Genomic DNA, 20,746 nt, shown 5'->3' on the forward strand with positions numbered 1-20,746 from the left:
AAATCCAGTCACACGTCAGTCAAACACCTGATCTGCTGCATGCTAGGTCAGGGGCTGTGGCTAAAAGTATTAGAGGCAGACGGTCAGCAGGACAGCCAGGCAACTGGTACTACTTGAAAGGAAATAAATATGGCAGCCTCCACATTCCTCTCATCTGTGACAGCATAAGTTTTAATTTGCTCTCTGTGTCAGATCAGAATTCTCCTCTGCCTCAGCATAGCAGCTAATTTGTAAACACAGGATGTTAACCCTTTGTCTGCTTCCATGAAAGCAGGAAGTAGACACACTGTAGATTTATTGCAGGATTTGTATCAGCTGTAACAAATAAATGTTTTTCTGTAAAGGTTATTATGCTGTTGCTTATCTTTTAGAGCAGAGAGAAAGTTCTGAGTTCAGGTCCGCTTTAACTGTAAGGAGAGCGAACGCATGAGATAAACAGATATAGGGGTTGATGCACAACATAGCGGTAATACTGCCGTGCACAGACAGGGCATGACAATATTACCCTCACTATCGCCAGCAGCTAGTACCACAAGTTACGCTATTAGCACAACCCACAGTACTCTAGTAGGTCTACCTTTGCTACAGCAATGCCCGTTACTTATGGTAACGTGTGTTACCATAGCAATGGTCGAGCTACTCTAGTACCGTGGGCTGCGCTAATAGCGTAACTTGTGGTACTAGCTGGTGATAGTAAGGGTAATATTGTCATGCCCTGTCTGTGCACGGCAGTATTACTGCTATTTTGTGCATCGCCATCAACCCCATAGAGAAATAAATCATGAGCTCAGTCAAATAAGGAGAGAAAAATCATGCGTTAAAGGGGAACTGAAGAGAGAGGTATATGGAGGCTGTCATGTTTAATTCATTTTAATCAATACCAGTTGCCTGGCAGCCCTGCTGCTCTATTTCTCTGCAGTAGTATCTGATTAAAACCAGAAACAAGCAAGCAGCTAGTCTTGTCAGATCAGACTTATAAGTCTGAACCACTGAAACACCTGATCTGCTGCATGCTTGTTCAGGGGCTATGGCTAATAGTATTAGAGGCAGAGGATCAGCAGGGCTGCCAGGCAACTGGTATTGTCTAAAAGGAAATAAACATGACAGCCTCCATATACCTCTCTCTTCAGTTCCCCTTTAAGTCAGTTAAAGGCACTCCGAGCACCTCTCATGGGTATGCCTTTAAGACTCCGACCAGTACTGCAAACTACTTAAAGATGCATACCTTTCTGTAGGTTGTGCTCTCCTCTTTCATTTGAATCTCCGTTCTACACCACATAGTTTTTGTTGGATTTCAATTGAAAAATCGCAGCTGCCATCTTGGCTATGTTATAACTTCCAGGTCACCCCTGTCTTCTCTGTTAGAGAAGTGCATCACTGAATGAAGCAGGAAGAGGAAGTGACACGCATGGCCATTGCAAGATGCTCCTCCAGACGGGTCATAGCACGGCTTTGTTGGAAGTCGTCTGGCTTAAAGGCATGCCCATGAGAGGTGCTCGGAGTCCCTTTAAGGAGAGATAATTCATGAGTTAAGTTAGATAAGGAGAGATAAATCAGGAGTCAAGTCATTTATGTCACAGTTCTGTCACAATGGACTTCTTTGTGTACCTCTTCGGATCTAGGGGTGTATTCACTAAACTGCGGTAAGCAAAACAACATGCGTAAGGTCTTATCACACAGGAAGAGTATCGCTTAATGCAATACATTACATGCAATTCATTAAGACGCCCATATATCAGACAATGTAAGGGCAGATCTCTATATGATCAAGTCTGATGTTAGAGAGATCTGTTGGCTGTCCGTACACTGCAGGCCGATTCCTGATTGATTTCAGCATACAATCTTGCAGGAATCGGCCTTGTGACGCCGCATCTGCCGCCTCGCCTCCCCTGGCACCTTCCCCTTTGCAGTATACTTTACCTGTCCGCATCTGCCGCCTCGCCTCCCCTGGCACCTTCCCCCTTGCAGTATATTTTACCTGTCCGCATCCGCCGCCTCGCCTCCCCTGGCACCTTCCCCCTTGCAGTATACTTTACCTGTCCGCATCCGCCGCCTCGCCTCCCCTGGCACCTTCCCCCTTGCAGTATACTTTACCTGTCCGCATCCGCCGCCTCGCCTCCCCTGGCACCTTCCCCCTTGCAGTATACCTTACCTGTCCGCATCTGCCGCCTCGCCTCCCCTGGCACCTTCCCCCTTGCAGTATACTTTACCTGTCCGCATCTGCTGCCTCGCCTCCCCTGGCACCTTCCCCCTTGCAGTATACTTTACCTGTCCGCATCCGCCGCCTCGCCTCCCCTGGCACCTTCCCCCTTGCAGTATACTTTACCTGTCCGCATCCGCCGCCTCGCCTCCCCTGGCACCTTCCCCCTTGCAGTATACCTTACCTGTCCGCATCTGCCGCCTCGCCTCCCCTGGCACCTTCCCCCTTGCAGTATACTTTACCTGTCCGCATCTGCTGCCTCGCCTCCCCTGGCACCTTCCCTCTTGCAGTATACTTTACCTGTCCGCATCCGCCGCCTCGCCTCCCCTGGCACCTTCCCCCTTGCAGTATACTTTACCTGTCCGCATCCGCCGCCTCGCCTCCCCTGGCACCTTCCCCCTTGCAGTATACTTTACCTGTCCGCATCCGCCGCCTCGCCTCCCCTGGCACCTTCCCCCTTGCAGTATACCTTACCTGTCCGCATCTGCCGCCTCGCCTCCCCTGGCACCTTCCCCCTTGCAGTATACTTTACCTGTCCGCATCTGCCGCCTCGCCTCCCCTGGCACATTCTCCCTTGCAGTATACTTTACCTGTCCGCATCCGCCGCCACGCCTCCCCTGGCACCTTCCCCCTTGCAGTATACTTTACCTGTCCGCATCTGCCGCCTCGCCTCCCCTGGCACCTTCCCCCTTGCAGTATACTTTACCTGTCCGCATCTGCCGCCTCGCCTCCCCTGGCACCTTCCCCCTTGCAGTATACTTTACCTGTCCGCATCTGCCGCCTCGCCTCCCCTGGCACCTTCCCCCTTGCAGTATACTTTACCTGTCCGCATCTGCCGCCTCGCCTCCCCTGGCACCTTCCCCTTTGCAGTATACTTTACCTGTCCGCATCTGCTGCCTCGCCTCCCCTGGCACCTTCCCCCTTGCAGTATACTTTACCTGTCCGCATCCGCCGCCTCGCCTCCCCTGGCACCTTCCCCCTTGCAGTATACTTTACCTGTCCGCATCTGCTGCCTCGCCTCCCCTGGCACCTTCCCACTTGCAGTATACTTTACCTGTCCGCATCTGCTGCCACGCCTCCCCTGGCACCTTCCCCCTTGCAGTATACTTTACCTGTCCGCATCCGCCGCCTCGCCTCCCCTGGCACCTTCCCCCTTGCAGTATACTTTACCTGTCCGCATCTGCTGCCTCGCCTCCCCTGGCACCTTCCCCCTTGCAGTATACTTTACCTGTCCGCATCTGCCGCCTCGCCTCCCCTGGCACCTTCCCCCTTGCAGTATACTTTACCTGTCCGCATCCGCCGCCTCGCCTCCCCTGGCACCTTCCCCCTTGCAGTATACTTTACCTGTCCGCATCTGCCACCTCGCCTCCCCTGGCACCTTCCCCCTTGCAGTATACTTTACCTGTCCGCATCCGCCGCCTCGCCTCCCCTGGCACCTTCCCCCTTGCAGTATAGTTTACCTGTCCGCATCTGCCGCCTCGCCTCCCCTGGCACCTTCCCCCTTGCAGTATACTTTACCTGTCCGCATCTGCCGCCTCGCCTCCCCTGGCACCTTCCCCTTTGCAGTATACTTTACCTGTCCGTATCTGCTGCCTCGCCTCCCCTGGCACCTTCCCCCTTGCAGTATACTTTACCTGTCCGCATCTGCCGCCTCGCCTCCCCTGGCACCTTCCCCCTTGCAGTATACTTTACCTGTCCGCATCTGCCGCCTCGCCTCCCCTGGCACCTTCCCCCTTGCAGTATACTTTACCTGTCCGCATCCGCCGCCTCACCTCCCCTGGCACCTTCCCCCTTGCAGTATACTTTACCTGTCCGCATCCGCCGCCTCGCCTCCCCTGGCACCTTCCCCCTTGCAGTATACCTTACCTGTCCGCATCTGCCGCCTCGCCTCCCCTGGCACCTTCCCCCTTGCAGTATACTTTACCTGTCCGCATCTGCTGCCTCGCCTCCCCTGGCACCTTCCCCCTTGCAGTATACTTTACCTGTCCGCATCCGCCGCCTCGCCTCCCCTGGCACCTTCCCCCTTGCAGTATACTTTACCTGTCCGCATCCGCCGCCTCGCCTCCCCTGGCACCTTCCCCCTTGCAGTATACCTTACCTGTCCGCATCTGCCGCCTCGCCTCCCCTGGCACCTTCCCCCTTGCAGTATACTTTACCTGTCCGCATCTGCTGCCTCGCCTCCCCTGGCACCTTCCCTCTTGCAGTATACTTTACCTGTCCGCATCCGCCGCCTCGCCTCCCCTGGCACCTTCCCCCTTGCAGTATACTTTACCTGTCCGCATCCGCCGCCTCGCCTCCCCTGGCACCTTCCCCCTTGCAGTATACTTTACCTGTCCGCATCCGCCGCCTCGCCTCCCCTGGCACCTTCCCCCTTGCAGTATACTTTACCTGTCCGCATCCGCCGCCTCGCCTCCCCTGGCACCTTCCCCCTTGCAGTATACTTTACCTGTCCGCATCTGCCGCCTCGCCTCCCCTGGCACCTTCCCCCTTGCAGTATACTTTACCTGTCCGCATCCGCCGCCTCGCCTCCCCTGGCACCTTCCCCCTTGCAGTATACCTTACCTGTCCGCATCCGCCGCCTCGCCTCCCCTGGCACCTTCCCCCTTGCAGTATACTTTACCTGTCCGCATCTGCTGCCTCGCCTCCCCTGGCACCTTCCCCCTTGCAGTATACTTTACCTGTCCGCATCCGCCGCCTCGCCTCCCCTGGCACCTTCCCCCTTGCAGTATACCTTACCTGTCCGCATCTGCCGCCTCGCCTCCCCTGGCACCTTCCCCCTTGCAGTATACTTTACCTGTCCGCATCTGCCGCCTCGCCTCCCCTGGCACATTCTCCCTTGCAGTATACTTTACCTGTCCGCATCCGCCGCCACGCCTCCCCTGGCACCTTCCCCCTTGCAGTATACTTTACCTGTCCGCATCTGCCGCCTCGCCTCCCCTGGCACCTTCCCCCTTGCAGTATACTTTACCTGTCCGCATCCGCCGCCTCGCCTCCCCTGGCACCTTCCCCCTTGCAGTATACTTTACCTGTCCGCATCCGCCGCCTCGCCTCCCCTGGCACCTTCCCCCTTGCAGTATACTTTACCTGTCCGCATCTGCTGCCTCGCCTCCCCTGGCACCTTCCCCCTTGCAGTATACTTTACCTGTCCGCATCTGCCGCCTCGCCTCCCCTGGCACCTTCCCCCTTGCAGTATACTTTACCTGTCCGCATCTGCCGCCTCGCCTCCCCTGGCACCTTCCCCCTTGCAGTATACTTTACCTGTCCGCATCCGCCGCCTCGCCTCCCCTGGCACCTTCCCCCTTGCAGTATACTTTACCTGTCCGCATCTGCTGCCTCGCCTCCCCTGGCACCTTCCCCCTTGCAGTATACTTTACCTGTCCGCATCTGCCGCCTCGCCTCCCCTGGCACCTTCCCCCTTGCAGTATACTTTACCTGTCCGCATCCGCCGCCTCGCCTCCCCTGGCACCTTCCCCCTTGCAGTATACTTTACCTGTCCGCATCTGCCGCCTCGCCTCCCCTGGCACCTTCCCCCTTGCAGTATACTTTACCTGTCCGCATCCGCCGCCTCGCCTTCCCTGGCACCTTCCCCCTTGCAGTATACTTTACCTGTCCGCATCTGCCGCCTCGCCTCCCCTGGCACCTTCCCCCTTGCAGTATACTTTACCTGTCCGCATCTGCCGCCTCGCCTCCCCTGACACCTTCCCCTTTGCAGTATACTTTACCTGTCCGTATCTGCTGCCTCGCCTCCCCTGGCACCTTCCCCCTTGCAGTATACTTTACCTGTCCGCATCTGCCGCCTCGCCTCCCCTGGCACCTTCCCCCTTGCAGTATACTTTACCTGTCCGCATCTGCCGCCACGCCTCCCCTGGCACCTTCCCCCTTGCAGTATACTTTACCTGTCCGCATCTGCTGCCACGCCTCCCCTGGCACCTTCCCCCTTGCAGTATACTTTACCTGTCCGCATCCGCCGCCTCGCCTCCCCTGGCACCTTCCCCCTTGCAGTATACTTTACCTGTCCGCATCTGCCGCCTCGCCTCCCCTGGCACCTTCCCCCTTGCAGTATACTTTACCTGTCCGCATCTGCCGCCTCGCCTCCCCTGGCACCTTCCCCCTTGCAGTATACTTTACCTGTCCGCATCTGCTGCCTCGCCTCCCCTGGCACCTTCCCCCTTGCAGTATACTTTACCTGTCCGCATCTGCCGCCTCGCCTCCCCTGGCACCTTCCCCCTTGCAGTATACTTTACCTGTCCGCATCTGCCGCCTCGCCTCCCCTGGCACCTTCCCCCTTGCAGTATACTTTACCTGTCCGCATCCGCCGCCTCGCCTCCCCTGGCACCTTCCCCCTTGCAGTATACTTTACCTGTCCGCATCTGCTGCCTCGCCTCCCCTGGCACCTTCCCCCTTGCAGTATACTTTACCTGTCCGCATCTGCCGCCTCGCCTCCCCTGGCACCTTCCCCCTTGCAGTATACTTTACCTGTCCGCATCTGCCGCCTCGCCTCCCCTGGCACCTTCCCCCTTGCAGTATACTTTACCTGTCCGCATCCGCCGCCTCGCCTCCCCTGGCACTGTCCCCCCTGAAGTAAAATTTCCCCCTTGCAGTATACTTTACCTGTCTGTGTCTGCCGCTGGTTCAGGCTGGCTCTGTCCTCCATCCATACACGTGCTCAAGTGGCTGCTGGCATAACGTGGGCACGTATGTGACCTTAAACACGTGCCCATGTATATGCCCACAAACGCATGGGGCGCATGTGTGCAGATTGTGGACAGAGCCCAGAGCCAGTGGCAGACACCCACAGGTAAAGCAGAATGCACCAGGCACTGTGGGGGCACATTTTACATTAGGGGGGACAGCACGGGGGTTTCTGTTTCGTCCATCGCTAGTATCGATATCGCTTGCCATTGCCACCGTGCACCCGATCGACCGCGACGACCCGACATTTTGCAGCATGTCTGATTGATACATACGACCAATTTGGGCCAGATTTTGGCATGCTCTTGGCGGCACCGATTTTCATCCGATTCGATAATAATTATCGAATTGGATGGCCTGTCGGCTGCCAAGTGGAAAGATATGTGGCCACCTTTACACTTATCCACTACAACCTGCTGCACCCTTCTGATTGTCACTGGTGGTAGTTTGGTGACATTCAGTGACGTGACAGGTCTATAAAGCACTGCTCAGCCCATGGCAGGGAAGCAGAGGACTATGGGACTTTTATGAAGTGCGTGTTGCAGTCATATCTCAGGTACAGCAGTCTTGTATCACTCGTGCTGGCAGTGAGCCATTAATATCTCAGCGTCCGCATCAAGTGACCATAATGTGGGCGGGAAGCAAATGTTCTATGCATGCCCCGGCTGGTCCAGGGATGTTATATCACCATGGCAACCTGCCAGCCACTCCCGGAGCACTGCTCGGCCACTTCATCCTGCAAAGTCATTAAATCAAAATAATGGCTCTGTGCGCTTCTCGGATTCCGGTCCATCTGGGAATGCACTGAGCTCATGCTGGACCAATCAGGGCAGACTGTCCTAGTATCCAGGGACTTGTGTTATAAACTGCAGATCCAGTATATAAACCCCACAAACGTGCCTCCTGATTTATTTCTTCATTGCTTTTCTTTTGTTGTTGTCAAATGTCAAAGTCACTAAAATAGTAAAGTGATATGATAGTGCTTGCGGTAGTCCCTAATCAGGAGATCGCTAAAGAGGAACTCTAGTGAAAATGACATAATGAATAAAATTGCTTATTGTTTACAATATATATTTACTAGCCGACCCGCGGCGTAGCATACGCCGCATAATTATGAATGCCGGTCCTACACTTGCCACTGAGCTGGAGGGGGTAGCGGGCAGGAAGGGGTTATTGGGCAGAGCGGCGAGGAGGGGGGTCGGACCCCCCCTCCCTCACCTGGGTCCCCATCTGTGCTCCCCCTCTAGCTTAAGCTCAGCAGCAGCCGCCACCAGGCATGCTCTCCAAATTCGAATTCAGGTGAAACCCGGATAGTTGCTATCCGGATTTCACCCTGTTAATTACATCACCTGTGCGTCTTCTTCGTCCGTCCCTCGGCGCCTCCTGCGATGTGGTCCAATCCGGCGTCAGGTGACTACAAACACTTCCTCCTTCTGGGTTGAAGGAGGAAGTGTATAGTCACGTGACCCCGGATTGGACCACATCGCGGGAGGCGCTGAGGGACGGACGAAGAAGACAGCTAGGTAAGATTAACCCCCCCCGCCCAGCCCGCATAGGTGATGTAATTAACAGGGTGAAATCCGGATAGCAACTATCCGGGTTTCACCCGAATTCGAATTTGGAGAGCATGCCTGGCCGCCGCTATTAGTAAGAGGCAGCGGGCGGGGATGACTCACCACTTCCGCGTTCCAGCGTGCGTTACACTGTCGGCACTTCCTGCAATGCCACCCACTGTATTGTTAGTGGACGGCATTGCAGGAAGTGACGACAGTGGAATGCACGCTGGAACGCGGAAGAGGTGAGTCATCCCCGCCCGCTGCCTCTTACTAATAGCAGCGGCTGCTACTGAACTTAAGCTAAGGAAAACAAAAGTTTGCTTTCTTAAAACATAAAGAATTTGCAATAATTCAGGTTGGAGTGAGCTTGAGATGTCTCCCAGTGCATCACTGCTGAATATATGCAAATTAACCGTTGTTGCTCTTAAAGGTGCATACACACATCAGACTATAGTCTTTGGAAAATGAAAGATCACAGACCAATCTTACCCCCTTCCATGTAGTATGAGAGCCACACCTACACAGTCTATTCTATGGAGCTGAACTCCCCATCAGATAAAATCTTTGCAAGATGCTGCACACACAGATGTTGTACACATGCAAGAGATCAGTATCTGCAACAGATCAGTTCCTGCAAAAGATCCGTTCCTGCAAAATGCATTCATAGTCTATGAGATCTGCAGATCCTCATACACACCTTGTTTAACTGACATTCATCTGCAGATCAGACAATCATCTGCAGATCTGAAAATCCATCCTGGTGAATCTGATCTGCAGATGAATGCCAGTTAAATCATGTGTGTATGATGATCTGCAGATCTCATAGACTATCATTGCAATTTGCAGGAATGGATTCTTGGCAGGAACGGATCTTTTGCAGATACTGATCTCTTGCATGTGTACAGCATCTGTGTGTGCAGCATCTTGCAAAGATTTTTTTTCTGATGGGGAGTTCAGCTCCATAGAATAGACTGTGTAGAGTATGGCTCTCATACTACATGAAGGGTGGTAAGATTGGTCTGTGATGTTTCATTTTCAAAAGACTATAGTCTGATGTGTGTATGTGGCCTTAGAAGCTAAACACAGCTCCAGAACCGCTGGAATGCAATGATGTGTCAGCTTGTTAATATGTACAGAGCCATAATAATCCAACATACATACAGACTGTTTCAGATTGTTTGATCCTCATCAGTGCATGGCATGGATTAATTTGGCTCTATGGAGTAGGGCTTGTAACACCGAGAGGTACAGACTAACCAGCAAGCTCATGGTGAATCACAACTCATTAGAGTGTAAATATTATAGAACTTAAGCTAGAGGGGGTGCGCAGATGGGGGACCCAGGTGAGGGAGGAGGGTCCAACCCCCCTCCCCGCCGCTCTGCCCAATACCCCCTTTCTACCCGCTTCCCCCTCCAGCTCGGCGGCAAGTGTAGGACCGGCCCTGGGGGCAGGGCACTACTTCTTCTTCTTGCTTGAAGGTTGAGGCACTTACTCTATTATATATATATATATATAGATAAATTATTTAGTCAATGTTTGCCTCTTGTAGAATCTTTCCTCTCCCTGATTTACATTCTGAAATTTATCACTGATGTTGGCTTCTTTAGTCCTGCCAGGTGATCTGTATGGAATGTTCGTTACTGAGAGTTCTATGCACAGAGGGAGATGCTTGTTGCTTGGCAGTTGGAAAAAGCTGTGATTTCCCACAATGCAATAAAGTGCACAGACAGCAAACTGTCAGGACCATGATCATGACATCACACCACACTGTGGGGGGGTTCATCACAATATCAGGCCCCTGAGTACTCACTAGGCCCTAGGCACCCACCTCTGTCTCCATTGGAGATAATCTGGATTTGGCAGGGATAACAATAGTAGAGGTACAGAGGTCAGTGGTTGGTGGTCCAGCATGTTGGGGGGCTCACACTAAATTTCTTTCTGACAGACAAAAACCTGTAGTGTGAACACAACATAATTCTCCTCCTCTTTCTGACTTTTATCTTTTAGAGGACTTTTTGACATTTCCTGCCCTCCGAGAGTTGGAGCTGTCCATGAATGGAATCCGCAGAATAAAGCTACAGCCTGGAGATCTCCCCCACCTGGAGGTCAGTCCCTGTTATTACATCCCTGAACTGCTTCCAAGAATGGGACAAAATAACCTCATCATCTGCAGTGATCATGTGACATAAAGAGGAACTGTAGTGAAAATAACATAATGAATGCAATTACAATATTAATTTATGAATTATCTATTCAGTGTTTGCCCATTGTAAAATCTTTCCTCTCCCTGATTTACATTCTGAAATGTATCTCTGGTAGTGACATCTTTAGTTCTTCCAGGTGATTTGTACAGAATGTTTGTTTACTGAGAGTTCTATGCACACTTTGATGGTAAAGGGGGTATCGGCCACTGATTGGGATGATGTTCAATCCTTCTTTACAGCTCCTCTTCAACTACTTAAAGAGAACCCGAGGTGGGTTCTAAGAATCCTATTAGCACACAGAGGCTGGGTCTGCATATAATGCCCAGCTTCTGTTGCTATACTGCTTCCCCCCAAGCCCCCCCCCCCCCCCCCCCGCGCGCTCTGCCTCCATAAATCAAACGCCGAGCTGTCCACACACAGCATGTCGCAGCTGGCTGTTCACCTCTGCATATACTCTCGCCACTCCCCTGCCTCCTCTATATCCGCTCCCAGCCTGCGTCCCTTCCCTCCAATCAGCGGGCAGGGAGCGGCGAGAGTGACAGGAGGCGGAGGAACGGCGAGAGTGACAGTGCAGATGTAAACAGCTGGTTGCGACACGCTGTGTGTGGACAGCTCGCAGTTTGATATATGGGGGCAGAGCAGAGCGCAGATGGGGGCTGGGGGGAAGTAGTATAGCAACAGAGGCTGGGCATTATACGCTGACCCAGCCTCTGTGTGCTAATAGGATTCCTACAACCCACCTCGGGTTCTCTTTAAGTATTTTGGACGTAGCTGCTACGTCCAAAAGGCTGCCCCTGCTGCCGTGACAGATCGCACGTACTCCCGCACGCATTCTCGCTGCCACCCATTAGCCCAGAGATCAATGAATGGGAATGCCATTCCCATTCATTGATCTAAATCCCCGTTAGAAAGATCGCTGGCTTCTATGAGAAGCCACTATCTTTCTAAGTTACGCATCCACACTTTACTTCCTGCAGTCCAAAACGGATGAAAGAAGATGGGCATCAGCTGCATAAAAACCCTTTATTGTGGTGGGTAGACACAGTGGTTACAGCAGTGGGGGGAAAACATAGATGTCTGACAGATTAACTCTGCTTCTTCAGAGACCACACTTCACTTCCTGTAAGCGTAAATATTATGCTTACAGTATGTCTAGAAAAGCAAATGATTGGGGCCATCTTGTGGACAAATAGTGAAATAAAGTTAGAAATAGAGGCGCCAAAACAGGATAAGATAAATTAAAAACCGTTTAAAACGAGGGGGTGGGTGGATCCACTACCCTCATAAAAATGACCAGGCTAAATGCAAGGCATAATAATAAACAACTATTTATTGGTCTCCAAAAATAATGCAACGCGTTTCACGGGCACACATCCCGCTTCATCAGGCAATCTGAGGTAGGAGAACACTGAAGGAAAAGAAACAAACAAAAAAAACATTGCTAGGAGGTACTCAAGTATTTGCATCACAGTTCATCACATCATCCTAATAAATATTCCAATCCATTTCTATCTGGTTTCATGAGTAATTGGTTATAAAATAAACCATAAGCTGTCCATGTGACCTAGTAGGATTATATGGTAAACTGCCCTGTCTAACATCCCTGTGATGAATAATGTTTATGAAAATGTATGCATGGTCCGCAGCCAGTAAAGTACTGTTACACATGCACGGCGGCATGTAAGAGTGGTATATAAAAAATCCGTAACACTTACCAGTTCTGGGTCATTTGTGAGCTAGAGCGCCTCTGTAAGGTGAGTCCGCTCTCCTCGGGTCTCTTTATTGAAATGCTGATAGCTGATTCTCCCGCCGAGCGGGTATGGGGGCCGGACACGGACATGACGCATGGGAAGCACCATGTGTCAAGAGTACACTTGGCCATATAAGTGATAGGGCAGCACAATCTTACGTCCCTTAGACGCAGTTCCGCAACGTGCGGAAGCGTCATAATGTGAAGGGTGATGTGGGCGGATGTGTGTACACCGGTGGCGGCGCATGCGCATTAGCGTCATGGTGTAGAGGGTTGTGTGGGCGGGTGTGCGTACGGGTGGCGGCGCCTGCGTGTCAACGGAGGGAAAGCACCGCCGTCATCATAATTAGTAAGGGCAACTTGCCCCACTTGCTAAAAATGTTCAAACTGGGCTATAATATGAAATATAATGTATAGCACTTTAGTACCCATCACAATGGAGACCCCATATCCCTTAGGGTCACGCTCATTGAGCACGTACAAACCACGAATATCTCTGAGGCGATACGGACAAAAGAAATGTATTGGATCCAGACACTAACAACCCTCGTTCCAGAAGGGTTAAATGAAGTGCTGAAAAATTGTACTAAATTACTACGCCTAAACGTTTTCATTTTAGTCCTCTCTTTTATTCATGTTGCTAATTATTTATTTATTTTTAAAGAAGATTTTTCCTTTTTATACTTCATAAGGTGCTTTGAATGTTTATTTTGTTGGTCTTATATTTTATATCATATTTTATATTGTATATTTTATGCCTTAATGCTTAGGTGGAGAGCACCTCTCTTTTATCCACCTATATAGGGTGATTACGACGACATCAAATATAATTAATTAATTAACATCTATAAGAACCATATAGCCCATATACATTTTACAGGCTAGAAAAGGATTTTTCCCTTGAACAAATACAGGGTTATACATTGAATACTACTCTGGAACAGGTGCAATATAACTTTTCACCAGCGGATGGCAGTAGAATACCCGGATAGCCACCCAGCTACAATATAACACTGATACCACAGCGATACAGGCTGCCTGTAATAAATACTATATGATTAATGACTTTGACCCCCTATTTTATATACATACAGCATAAGGATGCTGTTTGCTCCCGTTTTATACATTATATTTCATATTATAGCCCAGTTTGAACATTTTTAGCAAGTGGGGCAAGTTGCCCTTACTAATTATGATGACGGCGGTGCTTTCCCTCCGTTGACACGCAGGCGCCGCCACCCGTACGCACACCCGCCCACACAACCCTCTACACCATGACGCTAATGCGCATGCGCCGCCACCGGTGTACACACATCCGCCCACATCACCCTTCACATCATGACGCTTCCGCACGTTGCGGAACTGCGTCTAAGGGACGTAAGATTGTGCTGCCCTATCACTTATATGGCCAAGTGTACTCTTGACACATGGTGCTTCCCATGCGTCATGTCCGTGTCCGGCCCCCATACCCGCTCGGCGGGAGAATCAGCTATCAGCATTTCAATAAAGAGACCCGAGGAGAGCGGACTCACCTTACAGAGGCGCTCTAGCTCACAAATGACCCAGAACTGGTAAGTGTTACGGATTTTTTATATACCACTCTTACATGCCGCCGTGCATGTGTAACAGTACTTTACTGGCTGCGGACCATGCATACATTTTCATAAACATTATTCATCACAGGGATGTTAGACAGGGCAGTTTACCATATAATCCTACTAGGTCACATGGACAGCTTATGGTTTATTTTATAACCAATTACTCATGAAACCAGATAGAAATGGATTGGAATATTTATTAGGATGATGTGATGAACTGTGATGCAAATACTTGAGTACCTCCTAGCAATGTTTTTTTTGTTTGTTTCTTTTCCTTCAGTGTTCTCCTACCTCAGATTGCCTGATGAAGCGGGATGTGTGCCCGTGAAACGCGTTGCATTATTTTTGGAGACCAATAAATAGTTGTTTATTATTATGCCTTGCATTTAGCCTGGTCATTTTTATGAGGGTAGTGGATCCACCCACCCCCTCGTTTTAAACGGTTTTTAATTTATCTTATCCTGTTTTGGCGCCTCTATTTCTAACTTTATACATCTTGTCCACCCCAGGTGGAGGGGTTTACCCCCATTTTCCTGCTATAGAGAGCGACTTTTTATGCCTGAGTGGGGTCAGGTAAAAATTCTCCCCACCTGCCATTTCAGTGGTCGCCTGTGAGGTGACCCACACTTGTGAGTATATTCTCATCGAAATAATTTTTTCCATATTGGCTAAACCTACTGCACCAGATTCGGCTCTCGGTTTTTGTTTCCTGTCTTTCAAGCAAATAGTGAAATAACACCTACATACATTATTTTTTAATACACAGACCCATACTTACATCTAAAATGTACTACTTACTTCCCACACTCTCCCAAAAATACACAATTGAAACGTTTAATAAAAAAATGAAAAAATGTCAGTAAAACAAACAAAAAATAAAAATAGTTACCTTCGGGTCTGACCTTTTTTAACCATTTCTGCTGCCTGGACGTGATCCTCACGTCCAGGCGGCTGCTCTGCTGCGGTACCACGCTTCGGCTTGCTCGGTGCGCTCCTGCGCGCGATTGCGGTCGCGCCCCGGTGCCCCCATGCTGTCCCCCGGTAGCCCTGGGATCAGTGAACGGGAACATGGTTCCCGATCACCGATCGTGTCCCCAGCAGAAAAACCGAAGCGCTCTTACTAGAGGCTTTAGTCTTTCTGCAAATAACATTTTCCGCATCCTCCTTGTGCTTCCGGTTATCGAGAAGCACAAGGAGGGAAAAAAAAACCTCAAGGTGGCCAAATAGTAAAACTACATCTACATATTTTTTACATTACAATTTACACATATAATAACATTAAACATTGACTGTTTATTTCCCACACCAAAATATTACCCAAATCAAATTTTTAATGGGAAATTTTTTTTTAACATAAACATAAATAGTTACCTGAACTTTTTAAATATGCATTTGAAGGGGGTATACTGCGAACATTTTTTTAAATTATAAGCTTGTAAATAGTGATGGATGCAAAACGGAAAAAATGCACTTTAATTTCCAAATAAAATATTGCCGCCATACATTGTGATAGGGACAAAATGTAAATGGTGTCATAACCGAGACAAACGGGCAAATAAAATACATTGGTTTCAATTATGGTTGCGTGGATTATTTTAAAGCTATAATGGACAAAAACTGAGAAATAATTACTTTTTTCCTTTTTTTTTCTGATTAATCCTGTTAAAATGCATTTATAAAAAAATAATTTTTAGCAAAATGTAACCCCCAAAGAAAGCCTAATTAGTGGCAGAAAAAACAAGATATAGATCAATAAATTGTGATAAGTAGTGATAAAGTTATTAGCGAATGAATGGGAGGTGAAAATTGCTCTGATGCATAAGGTGAAAAATCCCTGCGGGCTGAAATGGTTAATATGCATGTCAAGACTTATTACTATTATTTTTTAAATTATGAACTTGTAAATAGTGATGGACGCAAAACACCTAGGTGATATTTTCACATCTAGTCTAGTTTTCAAAATCTCTTTTATTTACAAATAGTTACTTCATAATCACAATGCAAAATGCAAATTGCACAAATAGAGGTAACAGAAGTTAAAGTCACAACAATCGAACAGAATATTGAAATGGGTATAGCAGCTGTATGCAACCAGTGCAGTCAGAGAATCATAAACAGAAACCAATTACAGTCGTCAATCCCTAAGGCCACATCAAATGGACACACTGCTCCCGCAGCCTAATGCAACCCTATGGGGAAATTCATACCTCCCACGTTGCGGTACGCTACGCCGGAAGTCCCTAATCTAACGCTAGCGCAGAAGTACGTTACTGTGCGTGATCCACAGTGACCTGCGGCGATCTGTGTCGGACCAAAAGTCATGATAGTCTATGGCGACGCGTTTAAAAAAAAAAGTTGACGACCCGCGCACGTGCATGGACGCTTCTGCACACTTCCGCATACCCCAAAGCAGGAAGTGACTGCAACCGCGTCACTTCCTGCTTGGCTGGTGGCCAGACAGGGAACACCACGTACTAACGCATTGTCCCCCGAAGGCCTGTTTCTGGCAGTGCGGAGGGCGCGACACACCAGCCTTAAAGGGTACTTAAAGTGAAAAAAATCTGGGCAGTTTAAAAATCTGTAACTAAAAAAAGTTCCCTTGGGGGGTAGTCACCTCGGGTGAGGGAAGCCTCCGGATCCTATTGAGGCTTCCCCCGTTTTCCTGTGTCCCACGGGGGTCTCGCTGTGCCCCTCTGAACAGCAGGGATGTAAATATTTACCTTCCCGGCTCCAGCGCAGGCGCAGTATCGGCTCTCCGCTTGGAGATAGGCGGAAACAGCCGATTTCTGATCGGGCCGCTCTACTGCGCTGGCACAAGTCTCCTGCGCCTGCGTTGTAGAGCGGACCCGACAGAGATTGGCTATTTCTGCCTATTTCCGAGCGGAGACCCGCAACAGCGCCCACGCTGGAGCCAGGGAAGGTAAATATTACACAGTCTGACAAATTGTTGGCTGTGCGTTCCGTGGGCTGTGTAATAAATCACATTTAGATCCGGCACCAGCAACTCATCAGAGCTGCAACTCACAGCGACAGCATACAGGAGACAGAGCGGAGACAGCCTTCTTCACCTTTCAAAGGGGTTTATTAAGCATCTTGTGTTACAGTTTGATTTCTTCAAAGTATAAATAGTCTTTCCTATGTCCTATGTACATCACATACATTTACAGCATACATACAGGAAGCTAGTATTTTAACTAGGAAGCATAAAGAGCCGGATAGCTGGAAAGTAGAGTACAGTCCCCTTTTCCCTCTGTGCTCCCTCTTTATATGAACCAGAAATAGTTAAATGTGACCTCATCTAAACCATCTATGATTGGTTCAGATCCCTTGTGATGTCAGGACACACACCTACTCGATTAATATTCTATAAGATATTTTGCCCTAGATACAAAGAATTTCCATGTTCAATAAACATGGCTTTGCTTACTGTTCTTGTGGTGTACATGTTGAGGTCAGTGAGACCTGTGGCCTTGCCCACAGAACAGCTTCTTGGTATGTCCTAGTTCTGCTGACAGAACTGTAGATTTTCTCTCTAAGAGAAAAGCCCCTTAAAGGGCAGGTCTGCACCCCTAGCCTTTTTGACTAACTCAGTCCAAATAACTGACGCCTACTTAAATTATAACAGGCTGCAGCGAGACCGCCGTGGGACACAGGAGGACCGGGGAAGCCTCGATAGGATCCAGAGGCTTCCCCCACCCGAGGTAACTCCCAGGGAAACTTTCCTCTGAAGTCCTCCTGGTTGCTCATCCTCATTTCTCGCTGCTCCATTGAGCCACTATCCCCCTCTATAAGCTGGCCGACTGGGCCAGTCACGTGCCACTGTGCAGGACCATAGCCAGAAGCGTTCTGCACATTAGCAATTTTACTTACTGTGCAAGTGAGCATGATGGAGGAGACATGAGGCATGACGGAGGAGACGTGAGCATGATGGAGGAGACATGAGGCATGACGGAGGAGACGTGAGCATGATGGAGGAGACATGAGGCATGGGCCGCATGCAACGTTCGGAGGGGGACAGCAAGGGACCAGGAGGACTTCAGGGGACTGGAAGAAGCCCCAAGTAAGTTAAACTGCCCACTTCTTTTATTACACTTTAGGTTCCTGTTAAAGTTTGCTTTAATATCCTGTGCACATATATGAGGTATATAACTGCACTGTGTCTTGCATTTCAGGTACTGGATCTTTCGTACAACAGTGTGTCTCCTAATGACCTCACACATATGGGACTACTCCCACGCCTGCGAGTACTCCACCTAACAGCCAATGGGCTCACTCACCTTCCTCCAGACCTGAGTGCACCAACTCTGTGAGTACCAGTCACCTCCCTCCAGACCTGACTGCACCACCTCTGTGAGTACCAGTCACCTTCCTCCAGGCCTGACTGCACCACCTCTGTGAGTACCACTCGCCTCCCTCCAGACCTTACTGCACGACCTCTGTGAGTACCAGTCACCTCCCTCCAGACCTGACTGCACCACCTCTGTGAGTACCAGTCACCTTCCTCCAGATCTGACTGCACCACCTCTCTGAGTACCAGTCACCTTCCTCCAGATCTGACTGCACCACCTCTGTGAGTACCAGTCACCTTCCTCCAGACCTGACTGCATCACCTCTGTGAGTACCAGTCACCTTCCTCCAGACCTGACTGCACCACCTCTGTGAGTACTAGTCACCTTCCTCCAGACCTGACTGCACCACCTCTGTGAGTACCAGTCACCTTCCTCCAGATCTGACTGCCCCACCTCTGTGAGTACCAGTCACCTTCCTCCAGGCCTGACTGCACCACCTCTGTGAGTACCAGTCACCTTCCTCCAGATCTGACTGCACCACCTCTGTGAGTACCAGTCACCTTCTTCCAGATCTGACTGCCCCACCTCTGTGAGTACCAGTCACCTTCCTCCAGGCCTGACTGCACCACCTCTGTGAGTACCAGTCACCTTCCTCCAGATCTGACTGCACCACCTCTGTGAGTACCAGTCACCTTCCTCCAGATCTGACTGCACCACCTCTGTGAGTACCAGTCACCTTCTTCCAGGCCTGACTGCCCCACCTCTGTGAGTACCAGTCACCTTCCTCCAGATCTGACTGCACCACCTCTGTGAGTACCAGTCACCTTCTTCCAGGCCTGACTGCCCCACCTCTGTGAGTACCAGTCACCTTCCTCCAGGCCTGACTGCACCACCTCTGTGAGTACCAGTCACCTTCCTCCAGATCTGACTGCACCACCTCTGTGAGTACCAGTCAACTTCCTCCAGGCCTGACTGCCCCACCTCTGTGAGTACCAGTCACCTTCCTCCAGGCCTGACTGCCCCACCTCTGTGAGTACCAGTCACCTTCCTCCAGGCCTGACTGCACCACCTCTGTGAGTACCAGTCACCTTCCTCCAGGCCTGACTGCCCCACCTCTGTGAGTACCAGTCACCTTCCTCCAGAGCAGAGCCCATAAACAGCCCAAGAAGTTGGTCTTCACCTCTGAATACTGCCGATAATTTATGCTGGTTAGTTAGACTGTTGGGTAGTTGTGTTCTGGATAACCAGGACTCTACTGTACATACATATGTTTCAGTTGCTGGTGGAGTGAATTCTCTTGGTGATGCCCTGTGTGATATTATTATTGTGTGTAGGAATGACACGGACAGGACGATGTTTCCCTCTCTGGAAATTCTGCTGCTGGATGACAACAAGCTCTCCCATCCATCCCTCTTCGTGAGCCTGGCTGGACTGAAAACGTAATTCATAATAAATATACAAATAAAGTATATCTAATTCTGGGAGGGGGGGGGGGTCACTTCACTTATCCAAAACATGACAGAAAGGGACTCCAGACAATTTCTCAGTAGGACTAGTACTATATCTCATCATGTCACTTTAGGTATGCTTTAAAGGGAATCTGAAGATACCTAAAAAAAAAAAAAAAAAAAAAAAAAAAAAGTTTAACTTACCTGGGGCTTCTGCCAGCCCCCTGCAGCCGTCCTGTGCCTACCTTGAACGATCCTCCGGTCACCCGCCACTGCTCACTTTCTCTTCTGCCGCTTGCCGTCCACTGCGCCTGTGCGGCCATAGCAGCGCAAGTCTTTGTTTGTGCTCCCGTCAACGGGAGCGTCCTGCGCAGGCGCAGTAGAGATTTGCTTGTAGTGCACCTGCGCAGGATGCTCCCAGCAGTGGGAACGTGAACAAGGACGTGCAAGGGCTGCGCAGGTGTAGTAGATGTCGACTTGTACATTGCGAAAGAGAAATTGAGCTGCGGCGGGGGACCGGAGGATCGTTCCAGGACAGCGCAGGCACATGATGGCTGCAGGGGGCTGGCAGAAGTCCCAGGTAAGTTTTAACTCTTTTTTTTTTGGGTATCTTCAGGTTCCCTTTAACCACTTCACCCCAAAGCGGTTTTTACCCTAACGGACAAGAGCGATTTTCACCTTTCAGCGCTCATCCCTTTCATTTTCCAATAGCTTAATCACTACTAATCGCAATGAAATGATCTATATCTTGTTATTTTCACCACCAATTGGGCTTTTTGGGGTTGATATTTGTTTTCAGTAATTACTTTATTTTCTATGTATTTTAAAGCGAAAAACAAGGAAAAAAATGAAAAAATACACTATTTCTCTAATTTCATCCCCTATGGTTTTAATATAAACACTGCTACTGTGCATAACACCCACACATTTTATCTGCCTATTTGTCTTTTATCTGCCTATTTGTCCTGGTTATCACAAGATTTTAATTATGTCCCCAGTACAAAGTAT

General features: G+C 49.9%; 1 protein-coding gene across 3 annotated transcripts in view; it reads left to right on the forward strand.

The window, feature by feature from the left end:
* Positions 1-20,746, forward strand: part of XRRA1 (X-ray radiation resistance associated 1) — an 83,315-nt gene that overhangs the window by 33,461 nt on the left and 29,108 nt on the right. For all 3 annotated transcript variants that reach the window (XM_068266617.1, XM_068266619.1, XM_068266618.1), the window contains exons 6-8: positions 10,457-10,554; positions 18,174-18,307; positions 19,625-19,729. In XM_068266617.1, coding sequence (XP_068122718.1) covers positions 10,457-10,554; positions 18,174-18,307; positions 19,625-19,729 — 337 coding nt within the window. The remainder of the gene's footprint in view (positions 1-10,456; positions 10,555-18,173; positions 18,308-19,624; positions 19,730-20,746) is intronic.

Source organism: Hyperolius riggenbachi, chromosome 2, assembly GCF_040937935.1.
Source record: "Hyperolius riggenbachi isolate aHypRig1 chromosome 2, aHypRig1.pri, whole genome shotgun sequence".
In the NCBI taxonomy this organism is placed as follows: Eukaryota; Metazoa; Chordata; class Amphibia; order Anura; family Hyperoliidae; genus Hyperolius; species Hyperolius riggenbachi.